The 17,525-nt window shown below is 38.8% G+C and overlaps 1 protein-coding gene across 2 annotated transcripts in view; it reads right to left on the bottom strand.

The window, feature by feature from the left end:
- The window catches only part of RGS22 (regulator of G protein signaling 22), a 177,056-nt gene extending 159,564 nt beyond the window's left edge, over positions 1–17,492 (bottom strand). Inside the window, exons 1-3 of one of the 2 annotated variants that reach the window (XM_019642522.1) lie at positions 17,326–17,492; positions 16,775–16,803; positions 2,598–2,660 (exon numbers count right to left, since the gene is read on the bottom strand). In XM_019642522.1, coding sequence (XP_019498067.1) covers positions 2,598–2,660; positions 16,775–16,803; positions 17,326–17,350 — 117 coding nt within the window. In that variant the 5' untranslated portion in view covers positions 17,351–17,492. Of the gene's footprint in view, positions 1–2,597; positions 2,661–7,653; positions 7,790–16,774; positions 16,805–17,325 lie in introns of those variants that run through there. The other variant, XM_019642521.1, reaches the window with a different exon arrangement.
- Positions 17,493–17,525: the final 33 nt, after the last annotated feature.

Consider the following 17,525-nt stretch of genomic DNA (forward strand, 5'->3'; position numbering starts at 1 on the left):
TGCAATGATGGTGCCAACTTGGGCCAGTGGGGCAACGTCTTCCACAACTAGACTGAAGAACCAAAAAAAAAAAAACGACAGCAACTTGTCTGTTCCCTTTCTCCCAATTCCCCAGCACTGTTCCCATCCCCCCAATTCCCCAATAAAAAATCTTAAAAAAAAAAAAAGAGTCAACCCCTACTGGCTATGGATAGTGAGTCCATTTAAATATTTGAAAACTAATTTCATAGACAATAATAAGGGATTTGGAGACCCAGAAAAGCAGCATAAGCGGAGCATGTGCTGGGTGTGTTGCTTTAGATAGGATTGGGAGGGAAGGCTTTGTGAACAGAAGGGATTTAAATCAGGGAGAAAGTGATACAGATATCTCAGGGAAGAGTATTCCAGGTTGAAAGGTCCTTGAATACACTGGGCATATTCTGTTTAAGAAACATGAAGAAGGCCAGTTAGGATGGAAAAGAATTAACAAGGGGAAGAGGAGTAGGAAATAAAGATCAACAAATGGCAAGAGCCAGATCACATAGGATTTTGGATTTCATTCTTAGTGTAATGAGAAGACACTAAACAGAGTTTTGAACAGGAAGTAACATGATTCAATTTACTATTATTATTATTATTATTAGTTGAAATAATAATACATTACATTTATGGTTCTCTAAAATACCAGTCCATAACTATACGAGAAATTAGTTTGGCATACTTATTCTCAGTAAACCCATGCTGGCTTGTAATTCTTAGCTAAGTGCACATAAACCAAACATTACTAATCTGTTCTAGAATCTTGCCAGGAACTTGGTTTAGAATCTATCATTCCTTCTACTCCCTGTCCCCAAGTTCTTTTTGGAAACCTGTGACATTTCCTCTTGACCTATCTTGTGACGTGAAGCATGGGCAGTGTTATAGGTAGACTCTGTGGTACTAAATGTGGATGCAAAGGAGTGGGCGAGAGAGAAAGAGAGAGAGGGAGAGAGAAGAGGGGGGAGGGAGGGAGAGAAAAGGAAAGGAGGAAGGGAGGGGGGAGGAAGGGAGAGAGGGAGAGAGCAGAAGGATCAGAAGACAGAAAAAAGGAGAGAAGCAGCACAGGTGAAGTGTGTGGGACACACAAAGTGGTCAAACTGCAGGTGTCTGCCGGGGTGGAAGGAAAAACATGATTGCATAGACAGAGCTCAACAGAAATCACCCTTCTGTCATTCACCTAAAGCCTGAAAGAAAACATACAAAAACAGTAATGCCTATTCTAATTGAATGGCAAGACTATGGCTGAATTTTTCTCACGTTTTAGGTAAATGTTCTATACCATTGTTATATTACTCCTATAATTTAAAGTAGATTTAAAAAAGAAAAAGAAAGTTAGGCAGGGGAATTTATTTTCTGAAGCAAGTGAAAGTAAAGATAATCATACATTTTGAGACAATGAAATGTAAATCTTGAGAAACTGAAATCAGACCCAATATAGAGATTTTTCTTTTTAAAATTTCACAGAAAATATACATTTTTTTGGAGGCAGAGTAGAGAATGCAGAGCCTAGAGGAAAGACTACATAATCTGGAAGAGCAAAATTCTGACCATTTTGTGACATGGCTGAGTTTTTTGTAATACACAATTGGATAATGAAAGTTGAAGAATCAAGCCAAATAAGAACCTCCAAAGTATCCTGTAAAGTCACTCAGGCCTGTTGCTGAAAAGGGATAGGGTGGTTTGGTGTCTCAACCTAACCCTCATAATGGTTCCAGAGACCTAGCTATGCCAAATGGAGGTGAGAGAACAAATTCTTCTGGGAAAAAAAAAATTCACAAGTCAAACATGCATGCAAAGATTTACATATCTATAGAAAAACTAATCTAGGTAAGAAAGTACATCTAGTTTTTTCCCTTCAAAAGACATTTTCAGTGGTTAGGCTTTAAGCAATTTCACATTTTATGGTCCACTACCTTTAAAATTACTTGTGACTTTTATTTTCCAAATTTTGCCTGGTAAATATTTTAATGAAAAACGTTGTCATGTTTTAATAACAACAATTAAAAAACATTTTATTAACTTTCTTTTACCTGGCATTTCTGATTATTTACATAAACTATGAGTTTTCATGCACCCCCATTTTATTTTCCCCAAGTCCTTTAAGCTTACTCTATTAATCACTGCTGTCTAAGACTGAAAATCTGTTATTTGGCATCCACCTATGTCTTATTTACTAATGATATAAAACTCCAATTGTCTTAAACACAAATTTCACTTTAATATCTATTCAAGAGGATAACAATAATTGCTTTGAAACAAGAAGTTCAGTTTCTTAAATTTTTTGATATTCTGTCCCTAGCAACCTCTGTTCAAAGCCTAAAACAGTGCCAAATATAACTGTATCAGGTTTTGTACAGAACGCTTTTGATGGTTAGAAAAATTCCAGCTTTCTTCAATAAAAATAATTCCTAAATATAATTCAAATCCAAATGATTAACTCCATAAAAAGATACAAACTTTATCCAAGTGTTTTTTTATTTAAAAAATATTATCCCTGATAAATTTGTCTCACAAGATAATCAGTGATTACAATATTTTGCTTTGCTAATATATTCAATAGAACATAATAATATACTCACTGGAAGGCTTAGGAATTCATTAAAGTAATCCACAAGGAAATTATCTGTTGCCAAAGAATCTTCCTGCAAAAACATAAAAACGCAATATTATGTTTATACTAAGTTTTTTTTAAAACATGTCAATATTACCCTCTAATTCTGCTAGCAATAGATTATATATAAATATTCACATCTTTTTCAGTCAGTCAGCAGTGAATCCTCACTGAAAGTAGAACACAGTTCTACAATCTCTGGAAGGAAGACATATGAAAATAGAATGGAACATTTTCTTTCATACTTTTCAAAGAGCTCGCTACTGTACTTAGCTAAAAAAACCAGAACATGTAAAAAATATGGCACACTTAAATGAAACATCAACAGATACAAAATACTACACATAAATTTCCCACAGACTTATTAAAATATGTATTTCATAAAAATAAAGGCAGAGTCAATAAAGATAAAACCAGTGTTTAGGGTTAAAATGAAATTCAGAATGTAAATTTCTTAAATTGCCTAATGGAAGTGATAAGCTAAATAAAGAAAATATTCTACTGCTTCCCCCTCAGAAAGAAATACAGTTTTAGTAATCTGGGTCCTGCTTAACGTCTGCATGAAGAAACTTTGACAATGTATGTGTTCTAAGCATAAAGATTGTATACATTTTTCCGTAACTATTTCATTTCCCAACATAGTCACTTTTAAAGTTGGCAAAATTGGAAAGCCACTGCCAAGAGCAAATTCTCTCTTCCAAATAAAACACCTTATTTTATTAGTAATTGTTTCCATTGTGTCAAAAGCACAACATGGCATACTCTGTTACATAGTACATGTGTTTATTTTGTTATTCATAATTATATTTCAATTTCCCAAATCTAACATGAAAGTTGACAATATGACACAATGCTATTATTTCCATATGGCTGATTATTTTCTTTTTATACTGGCCAATATTTTAAAATGTGTTGAAGTATAGTGCGGAAATATAAGGAAGATACTATAGTATATTAACACCTACTTTGGAAAATACAGAGGGTGCCAAAAAATATATACACACATTTAAGAAAGGAAAAAGCTGTATTAAAATTGTAATATTCAATATATACTAATAACAAAAGATTAATAGAAGCCACGTTTGACTTCTGCAATTACAAGAGGTGCTCAAAGTGGTTACTTACTATCAGCATAATTTTAATACTGTTTTTTCCTTTCTTAAAAATGCGTATACATTTTTTTGGCACCCTCTGTAGATTTTCAGGGTAACTTTTTAAGTAATTGCAAAATCGGGATAGAGTTACAAACAATCACTTAAAGGATTTATATCAAGGAACTTACTAAAAATCTGAACTGATTAAAATAACAACAACAACAAACTTAGGATCTCATAAATCTACCGCCTTTTTAGTGGCACCTTAGTAATATACTCTCAAAGTTCTGATAGGCATAGTCTAATAAAACAGAACAAGGTAGATAACATTTTGACAGCTATAAAGCAAACAATCTTTCAAATTTTACCTTTCAAAGTTATTTTTATTTTCTGGATTTTACTTAGTGAACCACCTAGTTTCTGTTAACTCTTCAGAGAAATTTGTTGAATTCAGTAAATATTTTTACGATCTTTGCAGTAGAAGGCATTGCACTACAAAAAAGGTGGCCAAATTTTGCACTACTGGGCTCATGACCAAAAGTCCAAAGATGGGAAGGGTATTTTAAATGAGTAACAGTAGTGGAGTACAGTCCCTTGTTAGTTTTGCTACAGTAGGCATTTTATTTTTAATTTTAAGCTATAAAACAGAACATATATTTCAGAGAGTAAGGTAGACCTAAATATTGCCTAGAATTTGGTAAGCCACATTGCCAGAAATTTCTAGATAATTCTCAAATTCATATATTCATTTCCAGATGCCTCACACTTCTAAAAGACTCTAACTCAACGTGTTCCAAACTACCTGTGATGAAGCACCTGTTTTGTCCCTAATCCATTTCAGATAACTTTTGTAAAATACAATAAGAATGAATTACTAGAAAATGAAATAAAACATATACATAATACAAGCCCAATTTTTTATTATTAAATTCAATAGATGTAAACATACTATGTCAAATTACCATGAAGTTTTTAAATGTTTCCTCTTGATTTCTGAACTCAACTCAATATGGACTGATAAGAGCTCCTGGTGGCACCAGTCCACAGGCCCTAATCAAGAACTGCCCTTGGGCCGGCGAGTGGCGCGTTGGTTAAGAGTTGGCTTGGGACACCAGCTCTGAGCAGCAGGGCCTTGGTTCTAATCCCACATGAGGGTCAATGACGCTGTGCCCTCTACAGCTAAGATGGTGAGCAACAGCTCAACCTGGAGCTGGGCTGCCATGAGTTGCCGGCGACGGCGTAGGCTGCAGTGGAGCTGCAGCAGGCTCCCATAAGCTACTGTGAGCAGCTGGCAGCCAACCTGAGCTGCCAAGAGCCACTGTTAGTGGCTGTCTAATATACGGCGACCAATCTGCCTCACCCGGGAAGAGAGCAATGATAATACCAACATGCCAGTGAAGCGATGTCCTCCACAACTAGACTGAAGAATAAAAAGGACAGCAACTTGTCTGTTCCCCTTCCCCAATTCCCCAACACTGTTCCCCTCCCCCAATTCCCCAATAAAATCTTTTAAAAAAAGAAGCACTGCCCTAACTCCTTGGAGAGCAATTTGCTTTCAGCTTCCGCAGGTCCTCCTAAAACCAAACCACACTCATTGAGCATTTCCTTGGCATTCATTCACATCCTCAGGTTTGCACTTACAACCATGGAAACTTAAAAGTATTATTCAAATACACCAAAATCTGTATTTGTTTTCTGAAACTGTATCTTAATTTCTACTAATATTCAACATTAGCACTTCCACTTGTATCAGTAAAGGTCCACAGTGGAAATAAGTGTAGTCTGCAAGTGCCATCTGCTCAATCCTCTCATCACATTTTAATGGCCTTCATTTCTCTAAAAAATGAACATATTTTCCCATTGACATTTCTCCCTAGTTCAATCTGTTCAGATATCATGTCACATCACTAACAAAGTCTTGTGAAGCAATGAGGATCCAATGAACTCTTTAGTTGCAAAACTCTTCAATTGAAAAGTAAAAATTTTAAAGCCCATGATCTGAAGAAGCAGCTCAGTAACTCTCAACAAGTTTCCACAATCCAGTCACACGGTTGTATTAAAATGAACTAAGTCTCCATGTTTGGGTTTAAGATCTTCGAAATAACCAATAAACTGGTGATGGTTAATGGTACAATCAAGAAAAAAATTGAGTTACAATCAATTCCTCCATTACATCATTCCATGAACCTGACTACAAAATTTGCAACCCAGATTCTCTGCTGAATGATGCAATGGAAGGTAGAAACATTTTTTCAGAGTTGAATACTTTCTTTAAACCTGTTTTTTCATGTTTTACAGGTGTGCCATCTGTGAAAGTGAAGTCAGCTTTTCCGTTTTTAGTCCAAACTTCTCAAATTTATTCCTGAAAGAGGGTTAAGCAAAATAGTTTATAGGTATTTGCTAATTATGGTAGGTAAAAATTGTTTTGCTTAAAAAATTATTTTACTGCACCATCAAATCAGATAAACTACAATTACTTCACAACTGTTAAAGAGGATATGCAAAAAAGACCTCATAAACAAGGAAGAGGAAATAAGATAAATACAGACAAAAGTCATAGTTCAAGAAAAAATATAATAGGTGCCATAAGAAAATTACAATATAAACCATTTTCTCCCAAAAAAGAAAAAGATATTATCTGGTAGGAGGAATCAGAAGACACTCAAATGGGAAAATGGCATTTGAAATGCATTTTAAATAACTTCAAACTCTATGAAAGCAAAGCACAGTAAAGGTGGTTACAGTTATCTAACGGCAGAAGTAGAAAAACAATCCAAGTTTCCAACTTCCTTTCAATCCATTCACACATTAAACCAAAGCCATTCATCTAATTTCCAATGTGGTATCCTAAACTGTCACACTTTAGATTGGGAATGCTATCATCGATCAGGGGATAGAATAGACCAAATTTCCAATATTATATTGATTTTTGCTTCCTCTTCCTAAAATACATAAAAATTCTTTCTTTTCTCCTTTCTAAAACAAGCCAATCAATAGATCAGAGCTTCCCACCAGGTGTACAATGACACATAGAGGTGTGCAGACAATGGAATTCAATGGGTCAAGTGAAAGTGAATTTCATCAGCCATCAAGACAACGAGGCACAGCACAGATGGCTGGAGCCCCCAGGATAGTGATCTCTGGTTGTGAGCAATCTTGTTTGGGACTCCCCAGATCCAAAACCCTCCCCCAGACACAGAGATTTATGAGCCACATCCCACACCCACTGCTCTTTTGTAGACACTGAGCATAGCCAGGGAGTTGCTCAAGCCTTTGCATGTGGGTTTATTGGCTAGCTACAAGGCATACCACTGCCCCATAAAAGTGCTGGAGTAGTTTCCATTAGAGATGTCCAAGAAGACAGGGCACAACTGAAGGTGCTGACAGCTTGGAGGAAAGGGGGATGGGAGATCCTAGAAGTCTACAGATGATGGCCCCAAATCTGCCTTCATATGTAGCAGATACTTCTTTCTGCTGGCAACTGATGGATCTTTGTCGTAGTATCCAAGCTAAGTTACAAGGTCATTGATAGAAAAATGTATGTGTATACTGCAATAAGAGTTTCACCAATATCTTGAAATATTTCATATGAAATATTTTATTGATTTCTAAATCTATTTGCTTATCCTAATTTTAACATCACATTTGTTATTTTTAAAAAAGTGTTAAATTTTAATTTTAAATCCTAGGAGGTTAAGTGGTTATAAAAAATAGTCTAAAAAATGTTAATACCTATTGAGTGATACAGTTTCTTACCAGCAGAGACTATTCAAGGATTTTTAAAGACAGCCATTAAAAAATATCTTGATTAGGAATTGCATATAGTCACTTCAAGCATAAAATCTGATATCTAAAAGTTATATATTTATGTATGCTCTAAGAATGTAACTGCAGAAATCACAACAACCATGTGTAGATTTAAAATATTACCAATAATAATAAAAGTCCTTGTCTCATGAATGGTTTAGTTTCCTTCTATTACAGCAGCACATAAAAGCAAACAGCAATGACTTTCCAGGGACCATCCGATAGATCTTACACTTCTTTTCCTGTGAACTTACAGTATCTGTAGAGATAGAAGAGCCAAGCATACAGATAACTACAAGACTAGGAGAGTTTTTCATTTCATTTAGAACGTGTTCATGGAATAAAAAATAAAATAATAAATTATCAACAATAATAAACATCAGTTTTTAATTTCTTACTAAAAAAAGTTATGTGCATCCAAAAAGGAAATTAAGAAAATAACTTCATTTACAATAGAATAAAAAAGAATTACTTAACCAAATAGGCAAAGACTTGTATACTGAAAACTATAGAACATTGCTGAAAGAAATTAGAGAAGACATCAGTAAATAGATATACCATCTTCATGGACTGAAAAACAATATTGTTAAGACGACAACACCATCCAAAGCAATTTACAGATTTAATACAATCTGCATCAAAATTCCAATGACATTATATTTTTTGCAGAAATAGAAAAAAAAACAGCCTAAAATTCATATGGAGTCTCAAGGGACCTTGAATAGCCAAAACAATCTTGAAAAAGAACAAAGTTGAAAAACTCACATAACTTGATTCCAAAACTTACTAGCGCAATGATCACAATACCAACATGGGCCAGTGAAGCAACGTTCTCCACAACTAGACTGAAGAACAAAAGGACAGCAACTTGTCTGTTCCCCTTCCCTGAGTCCCCAACGCTGTTCCCTTCCCCCAATTCCCCAATAAAATCTTTGAAAAAAAAAAGTGAAAAGACAACCTACAGGGTGTGAGAAAAAATTTGCAAATCACTTATAAGGGTTAACATCCAGAATATATAAAGACTCCAAGAACTCAGAAAAAAAAAATTAGTTGTTTTTTTTTAACGATTTTATTGGGGAATTGAGGGAGGGGAACAGCACTGGGGAATCAGGGGAAGGGGAACAGACAAGTTGCTGTCCTTTTGTTCTTCAGTCTAGTTATGGAGGATGTCGCTCCACTGGCCCATGTTGGTATTATTGCGTTCTTCCCAGGTGAGACAGATTGGTCACCGGCCTCTGGACAGCCGCTCATGGCTGCTCTTGGCAGCTCACACCGGCTGCCGGCCACTTGCGCTGGCTACCGGCCACTCACAGTAGCTTACGGCAGCCCACTGCAGCAGGGGCTGTAGCCCTACGCCATCACCAGTGACTCACGGCAGCCCAACTCCAGGTTGCGCTGCTGTTCACCATCTTAGCTGTAGAGGGCAGTGTCACTGGCCCTCATGTGGGATCCGAACCGGGGCCCTGCTGCTCAGAGCTGGCATCCCAAACCAGGTCTTAACCAACGTGCCACTAGGTCAGCCCCTAGAAAGTCTTTAAATGGGCAAAGGACTTAAATAGACATTTCTCTTTTTTTTAATTAAATTTATTGGGGTGACAATGATTAGTAAAATTACATTTCAAGTGTGTGTTTCTATAATACATCATCTATATATCACTTATGTGCTCACCACCCAGTCTTTCTCCTTCTATCACCATATATTTGACCCCCTTTACCCTCTTCTAGCATTTCCCCACCCCCTTACTCTCTGGTAACCACTAAACTGTTGTCTATGAGTTTTTGTTTCTTTGTCTGTCTTGTTCCTTTGTTGCTTTCAGTTTTATATCCCACATATGAGTGAAGTCATAAGGTTCTCAACTTTTTCTGTCTGACTTATTTAGCTTAGCATAATAATCTCAAGTTCCATCTATGTTGTCGCAAATGGCAGTATTTTATCTTTTCTTATGGCAGAGCAGTATTCCATTATGTATATATATCACTTCTTCTTTAAGGACACTTTCTTCAAAAAAGATATACAAATAATCAATAAGCAGCATCACTAGCAACAAGAAAAATGCAAATCAAAACCACAATGGGTTATTACTTCACACCTACTAGAATGGCAAATAGCAAGTGCTGGTAAGCACGTGGAGAAATCGGACACCTTGTACATTGCTAGTAGGAATGTAAAATGGTGTAACCAGTGTGGAACACAGATCCTCAAAATATTAAATATGGGCCAACCGGGTGGTGCAGTTGGTTAAGAGCTCAAGCTCTGAGCAACAGGGTCACCAGTTCAATTCCCACAGGGGCCAGTGAGCTGCACCTGAGCTGAGCTGCCACTGAGCTGCCAATGGGCAGCCGGATGGCTCAGCTCATGAGAGTGTGTGCTCTTAACAACAAGGTTGCCGGTTTGACTCCCACATGGGATGGCGGGCTCCACCCCCTTCACTCCTGCAACTAGATTGAAAGTGGCAACTGGACTTGGAGCTGAGTTTGCACCCTCCACAACTAAGATTGAAGGACAACAACTTGACTTGGAGATGATGGATGGATCCTGGAAAAACACAATGTTCCCTTTCCCCAATTGCCCAACACTGTTCCATTTCCCAATTCCCCAATAAACTCTTTTTAAAAAAAAAATAAATATATAGGGCCGGCCGAGTGGCGCGATGGTTAAGAACTCGCTTGGGATGCCAGAGGGCCCCGGTTCGGATCCCACATATGAGGGCCAGTGACACTGCCCTCCACAGCTAAGATGCTGAACAACAGCTCAACCTGGAGCTGGGCTGCCATGAGTCGCCGGCGACGGCGTGGGCTGCAGTCCCTGTGGCAGTGGGTTGCCATGGGCTACCGTCTGTAGCCAGCAGCCAGCGTGAGTGGCCAGCAGCCGCAGTGAGCGGCCGTCCAGAAGCCGGCGACTGATCTGCCTCGTCAGAGAAGAGCGCAATGATGGTGCCAACTTGGGCCAGTGAAGCAACATCCTCCACAACTAGATTGAAGAACAAAACGACAGCAACTTGTCTGTTCCCCTTTCCCCAATTCCTCAGCACTGTTCCCATCCCCCCAATTCCCCAATAAAAAATAAATAAATAAATAAATAAATAAATAATTACCACATGATTCAGCAATTCTATTTCTGAGTACATACCCAAAAGAACTAAAAATAGGGACTCAAACAGATATTTGCACATCTTGTTCATAGAAGCATTATTCACAAAAGCCAAAAGATAGAAACAATCCAACTGTCCTTTGACATATGAAGTATAATCAAAATATGGTACATACATGCAATGGAATATTATTCTGTCTTAAAAAGGAATGAAATTCTGTTACACATAACAATATGGGCGATCCTTGAAAATGTTATGCTAAATGTAATAAGTCTGACACAAAAGGACAAATATTGCAAGATTCCACTTAAATGAGATACCTAGGATAGTTAAATCCATAAAGACAGAAAGTAGAATAATGGTTACCAGAGGCTGGGGGTTTCAGCTTGGAATAATGAAAAAGTTCTGGAGAAGGATAATGGTGATGGTTGCAGAACAATGTGAGTATGCCTGATGCCACTGCATTGTACATTTTAAAATGGTTAAAAGTGTAGACTTAATTTTAGGTATATTTTACTACAATAAAAAAAGTTATGTACAGGGACCAGCCGAGTGACACGTTGGTTAAGAGCTGGCTTGGGACGCCAGCTCTGAGCAGCAGAGTCCTGGTTCGGATCCCACATGAGGGCCAGTGACACTACCCTCTACAGCTAAGATGGTGAACAACAGCTCAACCTGGAGCTGGGCTGCCGTGAGTCGCTGGCAACGGCACAGGCTGCAGCCCCTGCTGCAGTGGGCTGCCATAAGCTACCATGAGTGGCCAGCAGCCAGCATGAGTGGCTGGCAGCCGGTGTGAGCTGTCAAGAGCCACCATGAGCAGCCGTCCAGAGGCCGGCGACCGATCTGCCTCACCCGGAAAGAGCGCAATGATAATACCAACATGGGCAGTGAAGCAACATTCTCCACAACTAGACTGAAGAACAAAAGGACAGCAACTTGTCTGTTCCCCTTCCCCCAAGCCCCCAGCGCTGTTCCCCTCCCTCAATTTCCCAAAAAAATCTTAAAAAAAGTTATATACATACCAGAATCATGCAACAACATAGATGAATCTCAAAAATATTATCCTGAGCAAAAGAAATCTTACACAAAAGAAAACCAAGTGTATGATTCCATTTATATGAAGCAAAATCTATAATCTGTGTTACTAATCTATGGTGAAAAATAAGAAAGTAGCTGTCTTTGGGAAATGGGGTAAGAATCAATTGGGACGAGTTGAAGGAACTTTCTAAAATTAAGCAAATGTTCTATATACTGATGGAAGTTTAGGTACACTGGTGTTATTTGTCAAAATTCATCAAATGGTAGTCTTAAATTTTTTTCCATTTCATTGCATAAATTTCACATCAACAAAGAACCATAAGCTAATTTTAAATGCTAGTTTATAATATTTATGCGGAAATGTTTAGGGGTGATGTGCATATCAATGTGTGCAGCTTACTTTGAAACAAAAAATAAAATAGATTGGATGGTTGGCGTGATTGACAGAGGGACAGAAACATGAACAAGGAAATGCAGCAAAAGGTTAATTGTAAAATTTAGTGCTGGGCTTATAGGTGTTCACTATACTATTCTCTTAACTTTCTTATATTTTTAATTTTTTCATGATAAAATTCTGGGGTATTTATGAGGTATAAAAAAATATGGTGAATGTTTAAATTTAAAAATTCTATTACAGTAAAAGACACATTGGGCCGGCCAAGTGGCTCAGTTGGTTAAGAGGTCACTCAAGAGTGTGAGCTCTGAGCAACAGTGGTCGATTCACAGCCCGAGCTGAGCTGCTGCTGAGCTGCCAACAGGTGGCAGCATGGCTCAGCTAAAAAAAAAAACCAAAAAAAACAAGATACATTGCCATTAATCCCCCTCAAAATACTCCCCGTCTTTGAACACACGTATCCCATCATTCTTGCCACTTTCTGAAGCAGTTATGGAAGTCCTCTTTTGTGAGTGTCTTCAGTTGTGCTGTCGTGGCACACTACATTAAGGAGTCTGAACTCTACTATTCTTGCTGTGATAGATTTATATTTCAATTTTTATGGAATATGAAAATGAAAGAGGCTGTGATTGAGGTAAGTAATGAAGAGAAGCATTCACTTTATAACTTTTATTATTTGAATTATTTACAAAAATGTATTCATATGTTGCTTATATAATTATATACCCCCAAAGAAACTAATAAGAGAACTGAATATATTAAGTTTTTGTATATATTTTCCCTAAGAGAACTATCAAAAACCAATCAAATACAAAGTGATAAAGACACTAAAGTAGAAAAATGTCAGGAGATAGGTACTTAAGAAATACAGAACATATATCAAATGAAACGTTGCAAAATATAAAAGTGAAACAAATGATACTAATTATTATATATTAAAATATCCATCAACCAAAATTCATTAATCATCTAATGCATATTCTGGGCATTGTGCTACACATTATAGAAAATATTAAGATGTACTGAGACATAGTACCAGCCCTATGGGAATTCACAATTTTGTCAAGAAATTGCAAAATTTATACATAAAAAGTTGAAATATATACAAGGAAATGTGTCCCTGACAACAATGACTTATTCTAAATGAGTTATTCTCTTCTTTGAGAATGAAGATTCCATGTAATGGTTAAAATGCAGGTGTCTACAATAGGATTGTGCCGGGGACCAAGAGACCCATCCAGAGCTGTAAAGGAGAGGCTGGTGCAAGGCACACTCTCTGGCTGCGTCCTTAGCAAGGCTGGCGCAGCACCTCAGCATACGGAGGAGGTTTCCAGCACCCGCAGGTGGTACATTGGGTACTAAACATCTTGAGTCCGATGCATTGGTTGCTAACAATCTGCAGCTGACGCACGGAAAGTTCCCTCCCCAAGGCTATCTCCTCCCCTTTCCTGCCCCTGCATAAGCAAGACTATATAAGTAAAGCACGGCTGCTAGACTGGGTCACTGTTCTCCCGTCAGGAGACAGCTGTCCACCTAGCCCCCATTTTCAAGTATTTCTTCGTCTGTCTTTCTTAATCCTCCGTTGCCTCCACTCCGGCCCGTTCGACTAGCCGCGCTGGATGCAGCAGGATTGTACTTTTTAGATTCATTGATTGAGAAAATACAATGAAAAAAAAATTCCTATGAATATAGGAATTTTATATCAGTATATGAATGCTGCCAATGATGGGAAACCAAAATAACACTATTTAAATAAAATGGTACTTTCTTTCTCTTGTGAAACCATAAGCAGTTCAGGACTGACACTGCGGTTTCCCAAATATCGGGAGCCCCTTTGATCTTGTAATTCCACCATCCTCAAGATGCCACTTCCACCTCATGATCCAAGATGACTGCTGCTTTAGCTCCAGCATCACATCCTCACTCCAACCAGCAGGAAAGCAAAACAAGGGGATACTCTCTCCATGTACACTTTTATAAATGTTAAGAGTCAGAACGACTGAGGTTCTAATTATGGCTTGACCAGTTACTAGCTATGTGACATAAGGGTCAGTTATTTAATCACTGTAAACATTAGCTTTCCAGAAGTAGAACATGATGACACTCCTGCTTACATTCCATTGGTCTGAATTTGGTTACATGACCACATTTAGCTGCAAGGGAGGCTAGAAAATGTAGTCTTGATTCTGAAGAGCAATATGTCTTGTATGTTATTATGGAAAGGGTAGACTGGATTTGGGGGAACCAGAGATCTCTGCCACACACTTTTTTTCTAAGAATATTAGAGAAAAAATACTTTTAAACGTTTGAAAAACAGAGGGAAATAGATGTGAATTATTTAATATACAGATAATTCTTGGTGACAATGAATTTGAGGATCTGGTCACAAACTGATCTCAACTGAAAGCTGCACAGAGCTCAAAGGCAATCTGGATGATTTTAGGTTGGAAAGGTTTCATAGAGGAGATGAGCTGGGCCTTAAAGAATGTGCAAGATTGTGAAATAAATGGAGGAGGGCAACTGAGACAAACTTGACAGCAAAGGCAAGGAGGCAAACAGGGCAATTTGGCTCAAGCAGAATGCATGTGGAAGTACTTTATAAACCAAAAACAGTATGAACGTTGTCTTTATCACATAGAAAGTATTGGAAGGTAAGGTTAAATAAAAAAGGCTGGAAAGTTATAGAAAAGCTTAAATACCAAAGAGAGGCATGTGACATTCTGGTTCTGCCCATTACTAGATGTATGGCCTCTGGTCAAGTTAGTTAATCTCTGTGACACCTACTTGAAATGTGGGTGATAATAACCACCTAACAGAGTTGTTTTGAGCTTAAATACTAGCATCTAGTCAGCATTCAATAAATAGTAAGATTAATAAAATACCTGAGCAATTGAGTAACATAGTAATTTTTTTTTAAAGTTAACAGCAATCTGAAAGCTGGATTGATGCACGAAGAAAATCTAAAGGCAGACAGAGCAAAGCAATCTCATCCGGCATAGCTGATGCACAGGGGTTTATACTTTAGACAAAGAAAAATTGGAGTTGGCAGAGGAAATTTTGGAGGCATGATATCAGGACTACTGCCAAAGTCCAGGCCCAGGGATGAGGACCTGAAATAAGACAGTAGCTGCAAGGATAGAGAAAAGATCTGGCAATGAAAGGACCTTGCAGGCAGGAGGTGCAGAAAAGGAAAGAAAGTTTCTGGATTGGGTGGCATTATTGACCAAAACATGAAAAAGAGGAAGAAAAACAGAACGGGAAGAGATAAGTTCAGCTTAGACTGTTAAGGTGATGCAGGGGCATCCATATGAGGAAGGTACCCAGGGGATACAGAGTTCTGATATAGAAGTGGTGTCCAGACTGGAGGTGTGTAGATTTGGAAACCATGTGAAATGAGGGTAGCTTAAACTATAGGAGAAGAGGAGCTCCCCTAGAGAAAGCCTATAGAACAGAATCCTGAAGAAGTTCAATTTCATGGGCAAAGAAAAAGAGAAGCCCGGAAAGGGAGACATAAAAATGAGAGATGGGAGAGCTGGGGGATACTGGTATCAAAGGAACCAAGAGAAAGGGGAGTGGCTAAAGAGGCTTCAAACTGTTATGAGTTCCCAGACAGCTGCAAAGACCTGAAGAGGTTAGTAAACTGCTCAAATGTTAAGTGTAAATGTTGCTAGTGCTCTTCAGAGACTTTATGCTGGAGTTCTATGGGAAAGATTAGCTGGCTCAGAAGTGCTGACCTCCTGCTGGAATGAAGAACAATTCAGGAAAGAGCTTAAAGAAATTTGCCACTACACAGTTATAGCAAGGCAAAACGAAGATGGAAGGAGTTGCTGATATGCTGATATGCCGCTATCCTGGTCTCTCCCTCTCAATGGTGGACCAAAGTTCGGGAAGGGTGAAAGTGGAAGGTGCTAGCAGATACCACCTTAGCCCTCTCCTCAGAGCCCCAGCTAGACAGTGAACTTTTGGAGACTTATCCTCAGCATCTAGCACTGCACTGTGAATATAAAAGGCACTCATGTTCGCTAAATAAAATGCCAAAAGCAAATAAGATATTTGGTCAACAAGAGAAACAAGTGCTAGAGGACATAAGAAACATAGGGAAGTAGTTAGAGCTCTTGAAATCAAACTCAGAAGGTAGTAGTAATTAGGCATTGCTACCTCCTATCTAGCTGTTTAACCTTGAGCAAATTCCTTAACACAATAGGACTTATAATAAAACCCACCCTATATATAGCACTCGCCTAAATGACAATGTATATAATGTACTTGGCAAAGTACTTATTATTTACTCAACTCTCCAGAAGTCTGACCTGAAAACAACATCTTCTACATTTTAAAAGAATTGACCACTTATTATCAATCAATTTCACCCGCTAACGTTTACTGCAACCAGGAACTGCACAGCCACATCACAATGAAACCATGGAGATAAAACCTGCCTCTCATGGAATCATTAAAGAGTTGAGAGAAATTAAGTGAGGGCATTTATGTAAAAGAACTTTAATAGTGAATAGCATTCACCATAAAAGCCCCTTCTTTAAAAATATACCTGTTAAAGGTTGTAAAAGGTCTTGTACTCAGCACCATTGTTACCAAGGCAAAGCTTCTAATATACTCGCTTGGCAAAAAAGGAGAAAATACATAGCTTTTTTGTACATCTATGATTTGCTATTTTAAAAACGCAACAGGAAAACATAGTAGCCTTCTAAATTGTACTTACAAATTCTGCTTCTGTAATAGTTGGTGGCTCTGAAACAAGATAAAATATTGCATTATCTCACTCAAATCTGATTTCCTTTTTGAGTAAATTAATTTGAGACAGCTCCTAGCCCTGCTTTATACATTGGGCAAGCTCAGTAGAATTTTGGCCCTCTGTTCATTCTCTGCACATGGAATGAATTTTAAGTTGGAATTCAAGGTGGAAGTGGGGAGGAAGGGCCTCTGGAATCCAGCTTGGTCCGTAATTCACTGTGACCGAGGAGTTAACCTTCATAGATGGAGGCCTCCATCACTCCATGCAACACGGAGAATTAAGCAAGTTAAAATAAGACAGCGCCAATGAGGCAATGTCCATGGCAGGGGGAGGGGCAGGGGGAGAGGTGACGATGGCCTGTGCAGGTAAAACTGGTAATTAAATGCACTGCGAGAGCAGAGGGGCAAGTCTTTCGAAGGTTTGGAAGCGGGGCCCCCAGGGCAGGGAGAGTAAGACCGGAGGCGGGAGCGCGGTCGGGCCGGGACGCCGGGCCACATCTTCCGTCCCGCCCCACCTACCGGCGGAGAGCCGCTGCTCCGGCATGCCGCCGCCCCCGCGTCCGCGCGCGGGCCCCGCGCCGCACACTCCCGGGAGCGCCTCGCCCGAGTTGCTATGGAGCTTGGACAATGCGGGCGCCGGCCCGCGGCGGTCACGCGCTTCTCGCGGCCCCCGCGCCGAGGAAGGGCCCCCGGGCCGCCGCAGCCGGCGCTCCCCCCAC

The sequence above is a fragment of the Hipposideros armiger genome, unplaced genomic scaffold, assembly GCF_001890085.2.
Source record: "Hipposideros armiger isolate ML-2016 unplaced genomic scaffold, ASM189008v1 scaffold_70, whole genome shotgun sequence".
Classification (NCBI taxonomy): domain Eukaryota; kingdom Metazoa; phylum Chordata; class Mammalia; order Chiroptera; family Hipposideridae; genus Hipposideros; species Hipposideros armiger.